At 40.3% G+C, this 22,446-nt stretch overlaps 2 protein-coding genes across 4 annotated transcripts in view; one reads left to right on the top strand and one right to left on the bottom strand.

The window, feature by feature from the left end:
• The window catches only part of EIF4G3 (eukaryotic translation initiation factor 4 gamma 3), a 385,863-nt gene that overhangs the window by 222,786 nt on the left and 140,631 nt on the right, over positions 1 to 22,446 (top strand). For all 3 annotated transcript variants that reach the window (XM_036742705.1, XM_036742704.1, XM_036742703.1), the window contains 2 exons: positions 2,983 to 3,080; positions 10,970 to 11,092. In XM_036742705.1, the coding sequence (XP_036598600.1) occupies positions 2,983 to 3,080; positions 10,970 to 11,092 (221 nt within the window). The remainder of the gene's footprint in view (positions 1 to 2,982; positions 3,081 to 10,969; positions 11,093 to 22,446) is intronic.
• Positions 21,422 to 22,213, bottom strand: LOC118835514 (40S ribosomal protein S4, Y-like). Its single transcript, XM_036742706.1, has one exon. It carries the CDS (start codon positions 22,211 to 22,213, stop codon positions 21,422 to 21,424), a length of 792 nt encoding a protein of 263 aa, XP_036598601.1.

The raw sequence follows: 22,446 nt of genomic DNA, 5'->3' as shown, positions 1-22,446 counted from the left end.
TGACACACATGAGTTGTGTGACTGTGGGTGAGTCACTTAATCCTGTTTGCCTCAGTTTCCTCATCTGTAAAACGAGCTGGAGAAGGAAATGGCAAACCACTTCAGTATCTTTGCCAAGAAAACTCCAAATGGGTTCTTGAAGAGTTAGACATGATTGAAATGGCTGAACAAGATCCTTTTTAGCCCTAAGCCTAAGATTCGATGATGATCCCTTCCAACTTATACATTTGGTGAGGGCTCACATACTTATTTGCTTTCTGGTTTACCTCAATGTTTTTGTCTCTGGAGGTATTTTTGAGTATTTTGGTGTGTGTATATGTGTGTGTATCTTTGTTTTTATGTGTGTGTTTTTGCATACATATATATATATGTATATATCTGCATATAGATAAAGCATTTATTAAGTACTTACTATGTGCCAGATACACACACATTCTCTTCTCTCTCACACTTTAAAACCCTTATGTGTTTTGAATGAATTTATTTTGATTCCAAATTCAAATAGAATTGAATAGAAAAAAGAAGGAAAAAATCTTTAAGTCACTGAAACCAGTTGTTTTACATTAAAAACAAGTGATGAAGGAAAATGACAGATTAAGAATTTTTGTTCTTGATTGTTATATTCCTTAAACAATATCATTAATGTTATTTCTTTATAGCAATAATTAGATACTACACTAGGATGAAAATTGCAGTTAATTATGTTATTCAAATTGTCCTCCACCATAATCCTAAAATAAACTGTAGGCTAGGTGTAATTATTTTGTAAGATATTTGGTAGGGTAAATGGCCACTAATTCTAATGCCTTCCATTAGAAGGAAGCCTTGGTATGCTATTCTGAGATTACTCCATCCTCCTGTGCTGTTGACTCAACAGTGTTTTCGTTAGGAGATTTTGTAAAAATGACTGGTTCACCTTTTGGGTCTTATTTGCCTTAGAGAGACAAATTTGGCAAGCTGAGTAGATGGTGTTCTAGGAACATTTGAAACCTCATTTGTGAGAGTATGCTGTTTCTCAAGTTCAGTAGTTAAGGTCTTGAGAGGTCAGCATGGTTTCAGAATAGGATTGAATTGTGTTCTCGGTGTTGAGACAATGCTATGAAAAGAGTTTCCTGAAATAATCTTAAAGGCAGCGTGCTATCATGGAAAGAACTCTGGCTTTGGTGTCAGAGTGCCTGGGTTTGAATCCTGGCTTAGCTGTTCCTTTACTAGGTCACTTAGCCTCAGTTATTAGCCTCGCTTACTTCATCTGTGAATTGAAGGGCTTTAGACAGGATGATGTCTAAGGTTCTTTCCTGCCCTGTCCCTATGGGTCACTAGCCTTTTCCCCCTCTTTGTGCTGTACATTTTAACTGCTGGAAAATATACTCCGCCTAGGAGATCTCATCTATCCTTACTTCTACTCGGATGACTCCCATCCTTAACCTCTCTCCCCAGCTCCAGGCCTGTGTTTCAACCTGCCTTCTGCCTCCTTCCACTTGGATGCCTTCCCATCAGCTCAAATCAACATGCTTAAAATTGGACTCATCATCTTTCCCCCAAAACTGACTCCCCTTCCAGAATTTGCTATTTCTGTTAATGGTAGGCTTTAAAAACCTTAGTCATCTTGACTCCTCTCTCTCCCTCACCTCTCATTCAGTCACCAGTTATTATTGATTCTTTCTTTGTGATGTCCTGGCATTAGTTCCTTCTTTTCTGTTCACGATGCTACCACCTAGTTCAGGTCCTCATTTCCTCTTGCCTGGACTACTGAAGTAGCCTTCACTAAATTGGTCTCCCTGCCCTCAGTCTCTATCCTCCACTTTTCTCCAGTCAGTCCATCCATCCATCCATCCATCCATCCACCCATCCACCCATCTACCCATCCATCCATCCACCCATCCACCCACCCATCCAACCATCTGTCCATCTGTCCACCCATCTGTCCATCTGTCCATTCATTCACTCAGTAAACACTTATTAAGTGCCTACTATGTGTAGAGTACTATGTTAGGTGCTGGGAGTTATACAAAGTTTATCCAAGATGGTCACTGTCCTCATGGAGTTTACAGTCCTTGCTGTAGACCATGCTAGATTGATTTTCCTAAAAAATTATTTCAATCTTGTCATTCCCTCTGTTCAAAAACCTTTGGTGGCTCCCTATTGCCTCTGGGATAAAGTCTAAATTCCTTAGCCTCATTTGGAGCTTTAACCCTAAACTATGTTTCCTTTTTTTATGTCGATTGCTCCCCTCCAGTGAAACTTGCTGAACATGCTTCACATTTTCCCATCTCCTTACCTCGGTTTAGGCCAGTCTGCCTATCTCCCTGCCTAAATCTAGAAGGCCCTCAGCACTCTTCTCTGTCTAGCCAAAGCCTCTCTGTCATGCCATGTCAGTGAAAATCCCTCCAATTCTTTGAAGTCTTCCCAGGTCACACCGGCCCACCATCACTGCATGTTCCTCTGGGCTCAGTATCCCTCATTGTCTTTGTCATTCATTTGGCAATTAGTCCTTTCCTGCCTTGAGACATATCTTGTACTGCTGCCTTTATCTAAATCTTGTTTGATTAAGTTTTCATGTATTTATGATTCATCTCCCTTACCAGGTTGTAAACCCCTTCAAGGCAAGGACTGTTAATTTAAACTTGAGCAATTTTTCCCTCTCTGCCATTACCCTTCCTCCCCAGCATAGTGCCTTATTACATAGTAGACATTTCCTAAGTATATGTTGATTGTTTGAAAGTAGTATTGTGTAGGCCTTTTTATGCTTGATGCACAATGAAGATAGGGGTTTTCCACTACTTATGGTTGAATTCAGCCTTTTGCTGGTTAACCTTCCGTAGCTGGGAGTGAACAATAGAAATTTACTGATATATAATGGTTGGGGCTTTTTAAAGTGGCCTTTCTTGGGCCATGGGTTTAAAAAGGGAAAAAGTCACTCTTCATCAGGTAGAGATGGCCAGTGAACTGAAGCCTTGTTTTCCTCCCTTCCCAATTCTCCAGGAACACCATTCTACCCGAGTCAGCCAGTGTACCAGTCAGCACCTATCATAGTGCCTACCCAGCAGCAGCCTCCGCCAGCCAAGAGAGAGAAAAAAACGGTAAGAGGGCTTCTCTTGTTTTTGCATTACGGATGTATCTTCGTCAGTCGTGGCCACAGATACTTATGCTGAGCCTCTTAGATTTATTATCATTGGTTACACTGTGAAGGCAGGTTTTAGAATTCTAGAAGGCCCCTCATAACAGTAAATTCCCATAAAGAAATCACACTTTCAAGAAAGCATTGTTCCACATAGACTTGTGCATGTGTTAAATGTTAAGCGGGTCTCTTAGGCTCTGGCAAATGGTAAATGTATAAAACAAGTCACTTTGCTATTTCCTGACTATTTGGGGGGCCTTGCCTAAGCTGGTCTGGCAGTTAGTGAAGAAGGAATTTATACAAGAATTTGGCTTCGCTGGACAGAGTATCCTGATGTTGTATGTTTTCCTCATCGACGTGTGTCCTTTCACTGCTGGGAGATGGCATAGATGTGATGCTTTTTCTGCTCTCTGCTGGGCTCTGGGGGGTTTGAGACTACCTACCTGGCCCAGCTTTATTTCACAAACCTTTATCTGCATCATCCTGCTGGCGATCTGCCACTTGAACCCCACACTCTCTGATGATCCTTTGGGATTTATATGTGGGGTTAGTTAAGGAAAATAGGTTCAAACCAGTGAACAAAACATAAGCATTTCCTTTGTGGAAATAGGTATTGTTTTAATAACTCTTAAATGTTTGCCAAGAGGGAGAGTTAGAGTAAGTGCCCTCTGATCATGCTGGGTGGTCCAGTTCTTCTCCATGTAGCTGACTGGTTCCTTGCTTTTATTCCACATGTATCCAGGTGTTCCCCTTCAGTTGAACATCAGACATGGTATCAGTGGTGTGGCCGAGCAGATAGAGTGTAAGGTTTGGAGTCAGGAAAGATCAGGTTCAGTTCCTGCCTCTGATACTCTGTCCATGGGCAAATCACAACCTTCGGGAGCCTGTTTCCCCATCTGTAAAGAGACAATAATAATACCTTAGTGCCTACCTTGTAACATGTTTGTTAGGTTCAAACAAGATGAAGTTCCTTGATACCTTACACATTGTAAAATGCTCAGTGAACATGAGTTATTAGCATCATAATAAGTCAGAGGGATGGAAACAAACAACATTTACAGTAGGTAATAGCAGTGTATATTTCTGTAGCATCTTCAGGGTTAGAAAGCACTTTCCCAGTTATGTCTTTATAAGTTCAGAGTGGTGCAGTGATCCCTTATCCCCATTTTACAGGTGAGGACATTGAGACTCAGCAAAGTCACGTGACTTTTTCATTGTTAACCAGAGAGGCAGCGGCAGACCCTGAATTCATCCTGTGATGCCAGGCCTAGTGCTGTTGTTGATCTGTCTAATCTGACAGCCTCCCTTTCCTCTGCCATACGCATCGAGACAGTAATTGGTTCTCAAAGAGCCATTTCCAAAAGCGTCTTCGATGATAACTTCTTTGCTCTTTGCTTTATCTTATTTTCTCTATCATAAGATAGACCAAAGCAGAAGAATTTGATAAACCTTCTTGAACTTCCTGAGTAGTGCATTATGATAGTATGACCATATTCCAATTGAAGTTGAAATGTATTATTAATTCTTTTCAAAAATATTTTTAGGACACTGGCCAGCTACATACCTTGATTAGCATAACTACTCAATATATCCCAGTGTTGCTGCAATTCTGATAGCTTGCAGACATTTTCAGACATTTTCCCTGGAGATTGTTTGCAATTTCCCATTCCATTTTCAGATGCTGACAGTAATGTGAAATTTAAATGGACTGTCAAGATCACACATTATTTGGGCCTTTTTTTGGGCCCGGTTCTCCAGTGCAGAGGTTGTAGTTTATTAATAAAATGTGTTACTTAGGGATGTTCAGAGATGAGAAATTCTGCTTTCTTTTTAGAGAAAAATTCATAAACTCTTAGGGCAGCTAGGTGGCACATTGGATAAGTGCTTGGCCTGAAGTCAGGAAGACTCATCTTCCTAAGTTCAAATCTAGCCTCAGATATTTACTAGCTGTGTTGACCTTGGGCAAGTCACTTCTTCCTGTTTGCCTCAGTTTCCTCATCTGTCAAATGAGCTGGAGAAAGAAATGGCAAATCACTCCAGTATCTTGGCCAAGAGAATCCCAAATGGGGTCACGAAGAGTCGGACATAACTGAAATGACTGAACAGCAACAACACAAACTCGTAAGCTTTATTAGTTCCTTCTGTTTCTTCGTCGATCATTTCCAAAAATATCCTCCATTCACCAAATTGAACCATCCATTAAAAAAAAGGTTAAGGAAAAACAAGTGAAATTCTGATTGTGAATGGCAGTGTATGTGATATTCAGCTGCGCTAGTTCCCTACCTCTCCCTAGAGGAAGGAGCCGTATTTTTAAACTCTTGAGAGAGAATCCTGTTTCATGCATTGTTCTGGGTTTATTGGAAAGTTTCAAAATCAGTAATATTAATGTGGTCATCTAATTCTTTAGGCAAATTTTCCCAACTGAACAAAATAGATTCATTTCCAATTCATCAAACTTAACCCTGCTGCTGCTGGTAGTTTTCAGTTGAATATCTTTTCATTCCCTCTTTTTTTGCATCGATGTCACTTCTTTTTCCTTTGAGGCTACAGATAAGAGGAAAATGAGTTTAGGCTTGTTTTGAATAAGCATGACCAAGTATGGTTGACATTACATCGTTCTGGATTAGTGTAGAAAGAGGGAACATCATAGAGTTTAAAAAATTCCACAATGTTTTAGAACCATCTCCAAGCAGGATGAAGTAAGCAAAACATTACTCTTGTAGTCAGAAAACCCTTGTCCAGTTCATCTCTGCTCTCTGAAGCTCTGATTGCACATCCAAGAAATGGGGATGATAAGTGTGTTACCTCTCTCAGAGTCACTGTCAGCAAAGTGCTTTTTAAATCATAAAGCACTGCATTTCTGTGAACCGTTAGTTAGTACCCGAGCCCCCTCACAGTAGAGAACTGGCCACCATTTTTCCCCCCTAAATAGCAACTCATTCCCTAGGGCTGTTTTTTCCCTCATCAGTGTATACACTGGAGTTTCTCCCTCATGCTGCATTCAGGGAACATGCTTGAATTTAGATGTGAAACTGCCTAATGATGAGATCCATTTGGTGCTAGATTAACTAATTCTTCCTGGAGTTCACATCTAAGATAACTGCATCTTTATGTACATTTCCTTTCTGTAGGAAACAGAACACCCAGAACAGTGGAGTTTCTACAATATTAAGATGGAATGTGAGGAAAAAAGGATATGATGCATTGAAATTAAGCTCACTAGAAGTCATTTCCCCTACCACATAAAACATAAAATTTGGTAGAATTATTACCAGAAGTTGGGAAATCTTAATTCTTACTATGGTTCCCCCACCATCTAGCTGTGGAATCTTAGGTCAACCACTTCCACTCTGGAGCTCCTCAGTTTTTGCATTAATAGAGTCAATGGCTTCCAAATGGAAGTTCTTGCAGGTACCAGTTTTATTTATTAAATATTTATTAAGTGCCTAATATGTTTAGAACACTATTTAAGGTGCTAGATGATGATGCACATTTTTTGTATGAGAAGAGTCTGTACTGTCATGGAACTTACCATCTATTAGTATCTAATAGAGGTGTTTGATGGAAACTCAAGTAACCATAATATGTATGATGACATGTTAAATACATTTATAGAAGTACAAAGAAGTCTAATGTGAGATATGTGGTGGAAGGTCATTCATTACCCAAAAAAGGGGAAATCATTGAAATTTTATGTTTCAGATAAATGTTCAATGTTACTAATATGGTACTGCCATGGAAGATTGTAATTCAGGTTGCAGAAATATTAATTGGTGACTATGTATACTTATCAGCTAGCTGGCCCAGTATATTGAGTGCCAGCCTGGAGTCAGAAAGACTCCTCTTCGTGAGTTCAAATCTGGCCTCAAACACTAGCTGTGTGACCCTGGGCAAGTCACTTAACCCTATTTGTCTCAGCCTCCTCATCTGTAAAATGACTTGGAAAAAAGAAACCCACTCCAGTATCTCTGCCAAGAAGATCTCAAATGAAGTCTTAAAGAGTCAGACATAACTGAACAACAACATACCACACACACACACACACACACACACAGGTACATCATTGGCCAGTCTAGAAAATAGCTCCTGTCTCTCTTTTATCTCAGTGAAATCAATCGAAAAATAATTATTAAGTGCCTGTTATGTGACAAGCGCTGTGTGCTAGGTGCTATAGATAAAAATACCAAAGCAAGATTGTCAAAGAATTCATATGTAAAAAATAGTTATAATGGCCCTTTTTGTAGTGGCAAAAAAAATGGAAAGTAAAGGGATATCAACCGTTTGAATGGCTAAACAAATTTTGGCATATCAATGTGATGAAAAACTGTTGTGTTCGAAGAAATAATGAAGGAGAGGTGGTTTCAGAGAAACCTGGGGAAGGCCTGATGAACTGATGCAGAGGGAAATGGACAGAACCAGGAGGATTTATATAGTAGTAGCAGCACTGTAAAGACAAACTTGGAAAAACTTAAGAGCTCTGATCAGTGCAATGACTGGCCATAGTCCTAGTGGACTCATGATGAAGTCAAGTCATCAAGTATTTATTTTTTGTTTGTTTGGTTTGTTTTTCGGACGTGGGAAGGCAGGGCAATTGGGGTTAAGTGAGTTGCCCAAGGCCACACAGGCTAGAAAGTGTGTCAAGTGTCTGCGGCTGGATTTGAACTCAGGTCCTCCTGACTCCAGGGCCGGTGCTGTATTCACTGCGCTACCTAGCTGCCCCCATCAAGTATTTATTTAGTGCCTACTATGCGCCCAGCCCTGTGGTAAGTGCTGGAGATACAAAGAAAGCCCCTCCCAAAAACCAGATCTTGCTGAATATGCAGAGGACTAATGATGAACAAGCAAGATATGTACAGGAAAGCAACTTGGAGGTAGCATCAGAGGAAAGGTACTAAAATTATTAAGGAGGACTAGGCCAGGATTTTTAAAGAAGGTGAAACTTTAAACTGAGACCTGAAGGAAGGAGGAAGAAAATTCCTGGCATCAGGGACAGCCAGTGCAAATGTTGAGTGTGAGGTCAGTGTCACTCTTGCAGTTTGTGGAGAGGAGTCAGGTGCAAGCAGACTGCAAAGGTAGGAAGCGGCCAGGTTACGAAGAGCTTTAACATGTAAACAGAGGGGGCAGCTAGGTGGTGCAGTGAGTAGAGCACTGGCCAGAGCACTGGCCCTGGAGTCGGGAGGACCTGAGTTCAAATCTGGCCTCAGACACTTGACACTTAACCCAAATTTCCCTGTCTTCCCCCCTCCACAAAAAAGAAAAACAAAGAAAAGAAAAACTGTAAACAGAGGATTTTGTATTTAATCCTGGAAGTGATAGGAAGCTACTGGAGTTACTGAACAGGCAGATGATATGGTCACATCTTTGTTTTAGGAAGATCAGTTGGACAGCAGAATAGAACGGGGAGAATTATGGCTGGGAGAATCATCAGCAGGCTGTTGCGATAGTCAAGGCTGAAGGATATGAAAGCTTGCATCAGGGTGACTGCTGTGTCAGAGGAGAGATAGAAGGTAGTGTATATAAGAGATAGCGGCAGAAGTAGAAGTGACAGGACTTGGCACCTGATTGGCCAATGGAGGTACAGTGAGGAAGTGAGGAGTTGAGGATGACACCTGGGTTACAAGCCTGGGAGCATGGTGGTCTCCTGGACAAGTCAGGAGCAGAGGAGGAAGAGAATGAGTTCAGTTTTAGACGAGTTGAGTTTAAGATGCTCTTGAGATACCTGGTTTGTGATGCCCAATAGGCAGTTGGAGATACAATATTAGAGATCAAGAGAGAGATTAGGGATGGAGAAATAGGTCTGAGAGTCCTATGCCTAGATGGTAATTGAATCCATGGGAGCTAATGAGATCATCAAAGGAAATAGTATAGAGGGAGAAGAGAAAATGGTCCAGGAAAAAAGTCTTAGGGAACATTCATGGTTCATGGGTAAAGCATACTCCCCAGCTCTTGATAGAGAGGTGATGAGTACAGAATGTGACATATATTTTTGGATGAAGCCAGTGTGGGAATTTAATATGCCTGATTATTGCTTATTAGAAGGGTTTTTGATTTCTTTTTCCAATGTAGGGGGAAAGAAAATAAATTTTTGTTCTTTGAAAAAAAAATAAAATCAAACCAAACAAAAAACCTACAAAATCACTCATGTCTCTGGGGAGATTCTCCTTTGTGTTAGGCTGATATATACAAAATAATTTCCCGTGGGGAAGCATGTCAGTAACAAAGGGGGAACTCGGGAAGGCCTCTTTATGGATTTGGTGTGAGCTGAGCCATAAAGGAGAGGAGCCAAGGATTTTCAGAGATGAGAGTGATGATGGAGCTCATTGGAGGCATGCAGACAGCTTGCACAAAGCTGGAAGCAGGAGGTAATCTCATGTATGAGGAGCCCCAAGCATGCTGCTTTGGTGAGATAGAATGCAGGAAAGGGAGTGATGGAGGATTAGCTTAGCAAGACAGACCAGGCTTTAAAGCGCTTTCAGTGCTGAGCAGAGTTGTTGGGAATGACATAATTAGACCTGTACTGTCAGACCCTTAGTTTGGCAGCTCTTTGGTGGGTGGGTTGGAAGAGGGGAGGCTGGCTTCAGGAAGGCAGATAAGAGGCTTCTGAAGTATTCTAAACTAGAGGTGACCAGGACCTGGACTGTTAGGATTGCAGTGTGAGGAAGAGGAAGGGGAGGATGCAAAAGATAGCAGAAAAGTGGAATTAATAAGATTTGGCAACTCGATTGAATACTAGGGAGGGTGAACGAAAGGAGTCAAGGATGACGCCTAGGTCGAAAACTTGAATTAGGAGGTGGCTTTGTACAGGATGTTCCAAAAGTCTTATGGCTTAAAACTGTGCTTTAACTTTGGGGTCACTAAGACTTTTGTTTATTTTACAATAGAGTTTTGCAAAAACTCATTTCTGTGCTAAGTCTTTGATGATGACAGTAGACATAAAATGGGGAAACTAAATGTTAGTCTTAAAAGCAGAAATGATTTACTTATCTGCTGATTTTCCTGGACCTTCCTGTGCCATCCGTATGTGGATACCTGTCCATCTGAAGATGCATGGAATAGGTAGGAGTTAGTTTCAAGAGATCAGCTAGAATCACTACAAACCAACTGAAATGTTTGTTTAAAGGAGAGGCTTCTATAGATAATTGTTGACTGTTAAAACTGAAAGAGACCTTAAGGGGAATCTCATCCAACTCCCTGATTTAATAGATTTTAAATTACAGTTCACAGAGAAGTGGAGTGAGTTTTCTAAGGTCACAGAATTAACTGTCATTGTTTATATTGTAGCATATATGAAATTACCTCTAGCTTGACCTGAGCAGAATAAACAAAACAGTGAACCCACAGGAAGCTGAAAGAGACAATCTGAAATTTTTCTTGAATGAGAAATTCAGAGCAACTTATCCTCTTTGAACAAGTCTTTGTTTCTGTGTATCTTAAGTCAGGTCTAATTGCCACTAATTTTGAAAGAAATTTTGAACGATTTCCAAAATTAACTATTTTATTATTTCTGTAAATCATTGATCTTTTCCGTATATACCTCTTACTACACGTAAACATCTTTTGGACACTGGATTGGATGAATGTAGGTCAGAACTGTAAGGAACCTCATTTTACAACAGGGAAAACTGAGGCACAGAGAAGGAAAGGTGGCTAGCCTAGTTGTGCAGATAGTAATCGGCAGAGCTAGGATTTTGAATTCTTGCCCTCTGACTCCCAATCCTGTATTCCTTGCATTGCTCTATACTGTCTCCCTAGGAAATTTGCTTGACACGTAAACTGATCTCTACAACCCCCCCCCCCCCCCGGTGAATGGCCATTCAGTCTCTGCATATGATATTTTGTTTTCATTGGTAGATACGGATCCGGGATCCAAACCAAGGGGGTAAGGACATAACAGAGGAGATCATGTCTGGAGGTGGCAGCAGAAACCCTACCCCTCCCATTGGGAGACCTACATCAACACCCACTCCTCCTCAGGTAAGAGGCAGTCAGTACTGCTGGGGTCCCATCTGCATTTGGTTACTAACCACTCCAGAGCTTTGCTGTTTCTAGAACCGCTCTCTACTTTCCATTTCCGTTATTCGTCTCATAGCCCTGAATATCTAGATTCTAGGTGTTTTTAAAAATGCATTGTTTTAAAAAAAATAAAAATAATTAAAGACTATCGGTAACAGTTTGATATGTGGTCTTCACAATCAGAACCTTGGCTGCTGGTCATGATTCCTAACGAGCACTTGCATAATGTCAGAAAGAGCTGCTGTCCTATGGAAAGGATCTTGTGTTTTTACTATTGAGCATTAGGCTTTAAAAGCTGTCCCCTGTGCTAGTGCAAGCACTGAGATTGGGAGTAGAAGCTAATCTGTGGCACCCGGTGTTGGGTGATCACTTAGGTTATTCAGCACCTGTATTACCAATGTGTTGTAGTTGCACGGACGACCTTGTGAGACTCTCAATAGGAACATTCTTTGAGGAAATGACCCTTTAATCAGCAATTAAGTAATTCCATAAGCAGGTCTGTTATATCACTTTAGGACATGGAAGCCATGAATCCAAACACAACCGCAGCTAACATGACCATGGAAATGAAGAAAAGTCCACTGAAAGTAGTTTCCCCTCGGCAGCTTAGTAATGATACACTTTGCTCCAAAGGCTCCTTCAGACTTGGCAGAAATGTACACATTAGCTTGGTCAAGTGCACAGAAACCACTTTTATAAAACACAGACTGTGAATATCTCCTGACCCTGGAGGTCAAAAGCCCAAATCAAATGTCCCTTACCCTCAAGGAGTTTACCCTCTTCTGGAGGGATCTCACATTTACACTTCTAAGTAAGTTGTCTGTAGGGTTGTCTCCATACAGAAAGAGGACTAACAGCGGGGTCAAGATGAAGACAGCACCGAGCTAAGTCTCAAAAGACAGGGTTCTGAGAGACATCAGGAAGCAGAGAATATCTTCCAGGCAGGGAAGGAGGCTCTTTACAAGAGCAGAGAAGTGGTAGGTGGCATGCACAGTTGAGGGAGCAGTTGTTGGTCTGATTCAGATTTTACCGGTGGACAAAGAGAAGAATTAGGAGATAAAGGTAGAAAAGGGAAGTTGGAAACAGATTTTAGAAAGTCTTCCACATCAGAATGAGGAGTTTATGTGAGAGTCAATAGAGAATTGGGAGGAGGGGGGAAAGGAGTGAGCCTGTTACATGCCTGGCTATGTTGTGGTGTTCTGCAAAAAAACATTGTCCCACCGACCCTTGGTGTGTCAGTATCAGCTCAGTCCCAGTTCTTGTGCACCCCCATCAGCTTTAGCTGCACTCAAATTTACCAGGTGACATCATCTCATATAACTTTGGAGCTCTTGACTTTATACTAAATTCAGCGCTCTAAAGGCTCTCCTCTATCTGTAACATTTTTTTCCCTTCACAACTTTTCCTCCACTGATATTTAGGACTCTATGTCACTTAAAATAAGTGGATTGTCAGTACAAAAGCTTAGGAAATTTGTGATTTTGTAGAAATTTTTGCTTGTAGTTCATTAGTCTCATTGAGCAGGATTTAGTTGGAGGGGTCATATGTGGAATACTCTGGTTAACAACAAACAGATGATGTGGGAGTAACTTATAAAATCCAACCAGTGATTGTTAGAACAAAAGCAAAAAGCAAAAAGCAATGCAGTGCTAGGAGAAAATAAGAGTAAGAAGACAGTGGGCAATTACAACAGCTCCAACCTGATACTTTGGTAAAATAATATCCCCAAATTAGAACTGGAAATGGCCTGTTTGCTTCCCTGTGTATTCATCCAACCCTGTGTCCAGCAGATGTAAAGCAGCCACCCTTAACATTACGGAGGCCAAAGGAACCCAATGATCTACAAATGCTTGATCTTCGTAATTAGCATGGAGTGGCACATGATAGTCAAGAACAATTCTGGCTTAGATTAGAAAGTCATTTGCAAAATATTATGGAAGGAATTGTAAGAAGAGTAAAGAAAGGAGTGGCAAAGGGAAAGATATATTTGTATCCAGATTCAGAGAGCACTCCACACCATTTAAAAGAGAACAGATGAAAAATGGAATATATTTTTTAGCACTTCTATAGCAATCTTCATCATACAAAGTGAACTACTATATTTAGATTCTAATATCTCACGCCCCATTGTGCTAATTGAAGAATGCGAATGGCATTTAAGAAGAAAAGATCAGGACAGTTGAACTAAACTATGTATACGTGCAGTGGATAATAATTCATAGTCACGATGTTGAGGGGTACCGATCCCAAGATACCTGAAAGAGAGGAAGACACAAAACATTGGGGCACATCATGGACAAGATTACTAATGACAAAAGGTGATCGAAAGGATACCAATAGCTAATGACCTGTTTTCCCACCATAAAATTTTAGAGAATGATCTCTTCAGTTGTCTTTTTGTATGGAAATATGAGAAAGTAACAAAATATAGCAGATCATAGTGATTTAATCTTGATTCAACAATTTAAAGAATGCAAGATCCTACTATTTGGTGATTGGAAAAAGGCATCTACGTCCATTGAGTAAAATGGAGTTAGAAATACTTCCCAGCAAAGGTGTCTTTTTGCCCATGTAAAAGATTATACACGGTTCCTTCATGGCTGCAATGAGAGGTAGCTTTGCTCAATGATACTTCAGTCATTAGTGTCAAGCAAGACATTAATTAAGCAAAGTACATTTTGCCAAGATGTTCCTCACTCTTGCAGTATCCTTTGCCAAAGCCAGATGGACCATGGTTACTCATTAATCATGAAGTCCTCTAGATAATGTTATTTGCAGAGGACTTTGTGACATCAGGGAGCTTCCTTGCTGAGATTTAATATTGATCCAGTGATGAAATCTTATTAAATACATAGTCCCAGAGTTGGAAGGGGTCTTAGTGCTGTCTAGTCCTGACTATAGTTGAAGCCCACCACTCTACCTTTAGGTGATTTGGTTACAGAACTTTTGTTTATATTCAGCCTAAATTTGCCCCTGTGAAACTCCCCTGCCCTTCCCCCTCAGCCCCGTTTGCTCTTGGTTCTTCCTTCTTGGACAGAAACAACACAACTCCAAACCCTCTTCTTTGCTCAGCCTCTTTAAATGTTAGAAAACAGGTGGCTCAGAGCAGTGAAGAGATGCTTGGTGGGTGTGAATCGATTACCATCTCACCAACTTCCTCATAAGAAATTACATGAAGAACATTGTCCAAAGTGTATGATTGGAAAAGGAGATGGTATGGCCATGTAGGAGAATCACGGGATAAAAAAGACACAGTCGGATTGTTTACATAAACTTAAGAGCGTGGGAGGAAGGCTTTTTTAGTGTGCTGTACTTAGGATGAGAATGTAGGATCTTTAATATGGGAGGCAAGTCCCCAGGCCTGTGAGAACATAAAGTATTGAAGAATGGTCAGTGACATTCAGCTAGCTACCTTCAAATTACTAATTACAAACTATCATTAGAACAGCTTGTTTGGCTGCCTTGTTCTTGAAGAACTGAGAAGTCCTGTTGCTATCAGATGAGCTGGAGTCTCTTCCCTTGGGAGAAACTGGCTTTGCATGTTTCCGTTTGAAAGAGAACAGATCGTGGCTGTCTCTGCAGTGTAGGGGGAAGAGCACCAGATTCAGTCAGAGAATCTTAGCTAAATCTTAATTCTGCTGTTGTCCTACCTGTGAGGCCATATGGGCCTTGGGCAAGTCACTCAACCTGTCTCTGAGCTTCAGTTTCCTCACTTTCCAAGTGAGGGTGATTTCTAGATCCAGATCTTTGACTTCATGATTCTGATCTTTCCATTTAAATGTCTGATCCATTGAATCACATCTTAGTATGGAGTACTAATGAGGAGAGTCTGTAGCCATGATAACTGATTTGGGTGGAATCCCCAGGTACTCTTTTTTTAAAATTCATGTAAAAGTTGAGTTGAAGTCTAGTTAAAGTGTCCTTGTGTTAAAGCAGCCTCTTGCACAGAGCAATAAGCAAAACCTGTCAAGAAAGGAGGAGAGGATATGAATCTGATTTCTTGACTTTCTTGTATGCTTTTTAAAAATAAAGGTGGATAGCCAAAAACTGTTCACGAGGTGCTGGGGGTGGGGGCGGTGCAAGGATAAAATACTGACGCTGATTTGCCAAAATGAATTTATCATTGCAGAGTGAAGGGAGGGCTATGGTTTACCAGTGGAATGGCCAGCCCTTGATTCCTGTTTGAACTTCAGTGTTCATATTGTTTCTCTATGTGTTTTTGCATTTAAATTCCTTGTAGGTTTTTTTAACCTGACTCTACCCCTCAAATTTTCCTTTTTGTTTTTATTTTTTAGTGAAGAAATTCATTTACCCAAATCATAGCAACAAAAATCAGAAAAGTATACATAGGAGAATATACACCAGACAGTAGAGAATGAAGGTGGTCTCCTGTTGAGTCAGATTGCTTATTTTAGCCAAGAGGGCATCTCACCCAAGGGGAAATGCCCTGCAGTTTATGGAATGGGTTGTGCTCTCAACTTTTTCCCAGTGACAAAGGGACCTACCTAACAGATATAAATATGTATTGATGTAATCAGAATACACATTGTGAGGGGGAGGGAGGCATTTGCTAGTTTAACTATCAATAACCATTATTTTACTAAGGCTAAGTTGGCTCAATTTCTATTTATAACATGAATATGTTTCCTCACAGTCCTCTCATCCCCAGACTTTTGGATTAGTAGAAGAAAAACTTGAAAGTATCGCTGGTTTTGTAGAAAATCAAGGCAGCTTCCTGATTTGGTGGCTAGGACTGCCAATTCTAATTTTGTAAATGAGCTTTCACATAAAGGTGAAGCCAGTTCAGCAAGGCATTTGGTAGAAGTCTAAATCCCTGTGTAACATAATACTTATCAGTGCTTTATTTTCTTTTTAATTTCATGGACATTTATCCCCAAATCTGCAGCACATCAGGAGCTTTGCCTGTATTATACCTTCCAAGTTTAAAATGTAGCTGTGCAAAATAAACGGTGCCAGCACTTTGCTTAGAAGTCAGGGGCTAGGTTGCTTGTGTCTGGAGGCTTGGGTCCTCAGGTTAGGTCCTGTCTCTACTGTCCTGAGTCTGCTGAGCTCTAGATGCAAGGAAGTCTTTATCCTAGCTAATATTCTATGGCCCAATTCAAGGAAGAATTGTTCTTTTAAAGGATTTTGAAGCGCATTTTTCTCTTTTTTTTACATAATGATGGCAGTAGTAATGACAGTGCCAGGCACTGTTCTAAGCTCTTGACAGTTGTTATCTCATTGGATCTTCACGACAGCCCTGGGAGGTAGAGGCTGTTAGGATCCCCAGATTACAGTTGAAGAAACTGATGCGGGTACAAATTAAGGGACTCACCCAGAATCACACAACTGGTAGGTGTCCTCGGCTGGATTTGAACTCAAGTCTCTCTGTCCCCAAGCTCTCTCCGTTTACCGTGTAGCTGCATTGGCATTAGTTTACATGTAGAAGAGAAAATATAGAAAAGTATTTTTACTTTTTAGTTGACCAAAGTTAGCTCAGCACGTCTTGTGGAAGAGGATCCATTTTTCCCTTGCACTTCAAGTACATCCCATTTGGAAGATAAGTAGTGACCCAACTGTGAGCTTCCCGTGTCTGTTGTAGTGGCTGGCACAGGTGCTGGAAGGGGGGGAGTTGGAGGGCAGTGACCCCGTCCGGGTGAGCAGCACGGAGACTGCTGCTGCTGTTGTTCTCTTACCTCAAGGGGTCGAGAGAGAGGGTGATCCAGCATGTACCTTGCAGGCCTCCTTCACCTCGGCCCGTGTTGGGGCGGGGCTTGCCTAAGTCAGCAGAGCCTGTTGTTGATGTATTTGCAGAGGGAACTTTTCTGCAGTGGTTTGCTCTCTGCTTGTCGGCAGTTGGTCCTCTTGCCATGATTGGCTCATGCCGTATAGCTTTAGTGCCCATTGACTGAATGAATGAGTTTTACTCCAGAAAGAAAATTGTATTTGTGGGTGGATGTGCTTACAGAAGCAGATGGAACTGGTGTGTGGTTTAAAGAGAGCCGTATGAAAAGATTCATATTCTAATCCCATCTATTTCTAATTTCTCTCTCTGGTTTCATTTTCCTTGTCTGTAAAATGAGAGGCTTGGAGTTGTTAGTAATCTTTATGGTTCTTTCCAGCTGTCTGTGTTCTCTGTGTGTGTGTGTGTGTCTATAAAATTCCATAACCTCAAAGAAGACTAGAAGATACAAAGTGTGTATTGGAGACTTAAGACCCGATTTTATCTTTTTTGGAATAACTGTTAGTACATTTCTATTAGAGCATCTGGAGGCCCTTGGGGAACATTAAGTGTACGTCATCTAATCCATCATCAGGCATTTAGAAGGTGTCTTTTGTGTCCTAAAAACTGTGCTAACCCTGGGAGTCATTGCTGTCATGGAGCTGAGGAATATATACAGTACATGCAGAGGAGCTATGCAGTATCCGTAGAGAGGCAGACACTTGCAACCGGGGCTTCCTCGAGAAGATTGCAGGAAATGAGCAGAGGTGTGAAGGACACATTCCAGGATGGGGGATAGCAGTACAGAGGCAGGAGAAGAGCTTAATGAGAGTCATGTGTGAGAAACAGCTGACAGCAGGATGACTGAGTGGCAGCGTACATGGTGGGGAGTCATGAAGTAGAACCCTGGGAATGTAGTGAAATGTGAGTTTGTGAAGAAATAGTATCTATGTGATCCTACTGTTTATAGGGAGCCACTAAAGGCCTTTATAGTCACATCTGCGGCTTCAAAAAATCACTTGGGCAACTGAGTGTAAGGTAAATTGAAGTAGAGAGAGATTTAAGGGAGAGAGACCACATAGGAAGTTTGTTTAATAGCCCATGTAAAAGGTGAAAGGCCATGAGATGGTTTCTGTGTGAATGGAGAGAAGAGGGCAGATATGATGGACGGTAACTGACTGGATGTGCAAGGTCAGTGAAAAGTTAACCAGGAAGGATGGTAGTGCCCTCAAAAGTGAACTTCAGAAGAGGAAGAAGATGATGATTGATTAAAATAATAATCCTTCACTAATGTATTTATTTATTTAAAAAAATAGCCTTACAGATTTGGGTTTTTTAGGTTCAGAGTAGCATGCTTCCTTTTTTTTTGTCCACTAACCCAACACGATTCACATCATTCCTTCTAGGTATTCATTTTTCAGTTCTACATATTGTATTGATTAGTGAGGTAATAGAAGTAGTACTGCTTGAATTTTGTTTGGTGAAAAGTATTCTAGCATTTCAAAAGTGGGTAGCAGTTAGTTGATAATAAAAAGAGAACATTTTGAAGTGTAATTTTTTAAATCCCTTTTATAAAACAAGTTTCGTGGGTTCTTTTTTTCTTTATAGTGAACAGTTGTTTCAATACATGAAATTACGTCCCTAGTTCTAAACTATCTCTTTGATGAACAAAAACAGTGAAGCAAATAAAACCGAAATTGTGACCAAATCTTTCAACATAGGTGATTTTTTATCCCAGGAGTCCCTTAAGTCTCTTCCAAAAATAGGATAGCCTATTTCACTTTCTCATCTCTTGGACGATCATTGTTTTTTCATTTACTCTGGGTTTGGCTTCCATCAGAATTTTTTTATTAATATTTTTTATATTACTTTTATTTTCTTCCCTCACCAAGGGAGCATTTCCTTGTAATACAAAAGAAAAAGGAGAAAAAAACAGTTCACCAAGACTAAGACAGTACATGCGTTGTTCCACTCCGGTTTGCCCCAACCACCGTAAAGAAGGGATGGAGGTGTGTTCTCACATGCCCTCCTGCAGAAGTTTGCTCATTAAAATTGAACAGCTTTCAGTTGTTGTTTTTAGTGTTCGTTTTATTTGCAGTGTAATCATTACGTAAGTTCTTTTTGTGGTTCTCCTTACTTTGATTTATATTAGTTTACATAAGTCTTCCCATGCTTGCTGAATGAGCAGCATGGACCTGGGGGAAGGAAATTCTGTGTTCAAATCTGGCCTCAGACACTATTTAGCAGCTTTGTGACCCTGGAGAAATCATTTAACCCCTGTGTGCCTCAGTTTCCTCATCTGTAAAATGGGAATGCTAATAGCACCTGCCTCCCAGGCTGTTGTGAGGATCAAATGAGATGATATTTGTGAAGCACTTTATAAGCCTGAAAGTGTTCTGTGAGCTCCAGCTGTTAATGTTGTTCATATTGATTACTTCTTATAGCACTGTAACATTCTGTTATATTTCTGTATCACAATTTGCTCTCACGTTCCTCAAATGATGACATGTACTTTGCTTCTGGTTCTTTGCTGCCACAAAAAGGGCCTGCGTTGATTCGTTTGTCATAGTCCATGGACCATCATTTGTTTGGCTCTTCCTTGGTCAGTGGGCATCTATTTGGTGAATCTCTTACTTAGCTTGGCAAATGAATAGGAGAAGGTATCTTGTCATATCTCTTCCTTGGGGCCAAACTTGTTCTTTGTATTGTGGTGGTTCTTTATGTTGTTACAGTCATGGTGTATATCAGGGCTGTTCAAAATGCGGCCCACCTACAAGCATAGAAATTTACATAAATGCTGTAGTAAATGAAGCTGAGCTCCTGCAGAGGTCTCGCTAAAATGGCAAATCAAAATATATCATCAGTTGTCTCAATAAAAACCTAAAGTTGTACAGCTCTGGTGTATATTGTTGTCTTTGCCCTCCTTCACTGTACATCAGGTTGTATAACTCTTTCCAGATTTCTCTATAATCATCATCTTTGTCATTTCTTACAGCACCGTAATATTTCATTACATTTGTGTGCCACAAGTTGTTTATCCACTCCTAATTGATGGATATCTACTTAGTTTCCAAAGCTTTGTACCACAAAAAGTACTGCTCTAAACATTTTGTTATATATGAGAACTTAATTCTTATCAGTGACCACCTTGAGATATAAGTCTGTTGCCGAGTCTCCAGGTGAAAGAGTATGGACATTTCAACCACTTTATTTTCATGATTCCAAATTGTTTTCCAAAATAGCTCTACTAATTCAAAGTTCCACCAACAGTGGACTAGTCTGAATATCTTCCCACAACCCTTCTAACAGTGACTGTTCCTGTCTTTTGACATCTTTGTCAATTTGCTGCCTTTGTGGTAAAACATCAGAGTTCTTATGATTTGCTTTTCTCTTACTATTAATGACATGTAGCATTATTTCCTATGGTTGTTAGTAGTTTGCAGTTCTTCTGAGAACTTGTTTGTTCATAACCTTTGACCACTTATTTGTGTGAATACGTGTGTCTATGTGTGTATCTCCGTGTGTGTGTATTAGTGTCTATAAATCGTAGATGCCAAACTTTTATAAGAAAAATTTTTGAGATTTTTTTCCCATTCAGCTACTTTCCTCCTTATGCTAGGTGCATTAATTTTGTTTGTGCAGAAGCTTTTCAGTTCCATGTAATCTAAATTGTCTGTTTTATCTTTTGTAATTGTCTCTATCCTTTGTTTGATTAAAAGATATCTTACCAGAGTTGGGAAAGGTAAATGATCTGATTATTTTCTCACATTCATTTCGAATTCATAGGGAAATATTGCATAAGATGTTGATTCAACTCTACTTTCTTGCCAGACTGTTTTCTATTTTTCCTACGTGTTTTCTAGTTTATTGAACACTGGATTATTGATTCTGTTATTTCTGATTCTCTTTCAGTTGTTCTGTTTGATTTATCTACCTCTCTTAAAAAAAAAGATACCAAATGGGTTTCTTGAATGCTGCTTAATAATATAGTTTGAGGTCTGGAAGTGCTGTTCCTCTTCCATGACTACTTTTTTAAAAAGTTTCCCTTCATTTTTTATTTCTCCAAATGAATTTTGTTATTTTTTCCTGAGTTCTTTAAAGTATTTCTTGGATAGTTTGATTGGTATAGCATTAAAACTGTAAACTTACTTTGGTAGTATGTCATTCTCACACAGCCCAAGCCAATTACATGTAAAAACAATTTTTAACATTAATTTTTTTCTTTATTTGATACCTTTTGTTTTCACATCAGCCATTTTTGGATATATCCTCTCCCCATCCTCCAATCAGTGAGCCATCCCATGTAACAAAGAAAAGCAGTTAAGCAAAACCAGTGCAGGTACATCTTCTAACATTTTATGCAACATTCATACCCACGGTACCCTAATCCATGGAAAAAAGAGAAAGGCATTTGTGGCTTATTCAGTTTCACTTGATAAGACTGGGTTGTTAAGCTACCCATTTCTTATTTTGTGTATCTTATATTTTTATAGGGTAATCACATTTTTTGTTAAAAATTGAAACCTCTCAATTTGATTGAAACCCTCCAAATTCTTGTCTGCAAGCATTTAGCCAGTGCTCTGCTTAGCTGCCAATCTCTTGTCTCTTTCTTCAACAATTGTAAGGCGGATGCCCTTTCCTCGGGGAAGAGAGATCCAAGGCTTCTTACCTTTGCCAGTAACAAAAATGTTTGAGAGCCTAGAGGCAAAACTATAGCCATTGGCGTCTTTTACATGGACAGCATCGAAAGAGCCAGGGTGTTTCTCCCTGTTTGTGATCACACCATTTCCACCCAAGTTAGCTCCATAGGTCACCACACATAGGTTACCAGTATCAAACTTGATAAAATCAGTGATCTTGCCTCCTTCTAAATCAGTCTGAACTGTGTCATTCCCTTTGATGAGAGAATCTGGGTAACGGATAGTACGGGCATCATGGGTCACCAGATGGGGAATACCTTTTGTACTCACAAAGGTTTTTCTCACTTCGCACAATTTATATTTAGCCTCCCCAGCTGTAATACGATGAATAGCAAAGTCTCCCTTTGTGTCGTAAACCATATGGAAATGTTCACCTGTCTTCTCAATGCTAATGACATCCATAAAGCCAGCAGGGTATGTAATATCAGTGCAGACCTTGCCATAAATCTTGATGAATTGTTGCATGCAGATCTTCTTTACTTCATGTCCCATCAGGGCATACTTCAGTCTGTTTTTCAGAAAGATGATGAGTGGGAGACACTCCCTCAGCTTGTGGGGACCCGTGGATGGCCTTGGAGCAAAAACTCCTGTTAACTTATCCAGCATCCGATGCTTTGGAGCTGCTCCACGCTTCAGATGTTTCTTGGGACCATGAGCCATGGTTATACCGTACCTGAGATAAAGTGGGAAATTTGCTTGGCTTAGGGTCAGAGGCTCCACCTACTTAGAAGCTATGTGAGTTTGGCCACATCACTTTACCGTTTTGGGCCTCAGCATCTTTACCAGTAACACAACTAGCCGGTCTCAAGGCTGCACGGCAAGAGCTTTAACACTCATTTTTTAAAATGTTGAGTTTTAAATCCCTAAAATATTATATGTATTTTGTAGTCATT

Source organism: Trichosurus vulpecula, chromosome 2 (assembly GCF_011100635.1).
Source record: "Trichosurus vulpecula isolate mTriVul1 chromosome 2, mTriVul1.pri, whole genome shotgun sequence".
Lineage (NCBI taxonomy): Eukaryota > Metazoa > Chordata > Mammalia > Diprotodontia > Phalangeridae > Trichosurus > Trichosurus vulpecula.
Note: the sequence above shows the minus strand (reverse complement) of the source record. Positions and strands in the feature narration are given on the sequence as shown.

Bases quoted from the DNA above. Each gene is read 5' to 3' on its own strand.
- LOC118835514 (XM_036742706.1), bottom strand. From the start codon at position 22,213: ATGGCTCATGGTCCCAAGAAACATCTGAAGCGTGGAGCAGCTCCAAAG.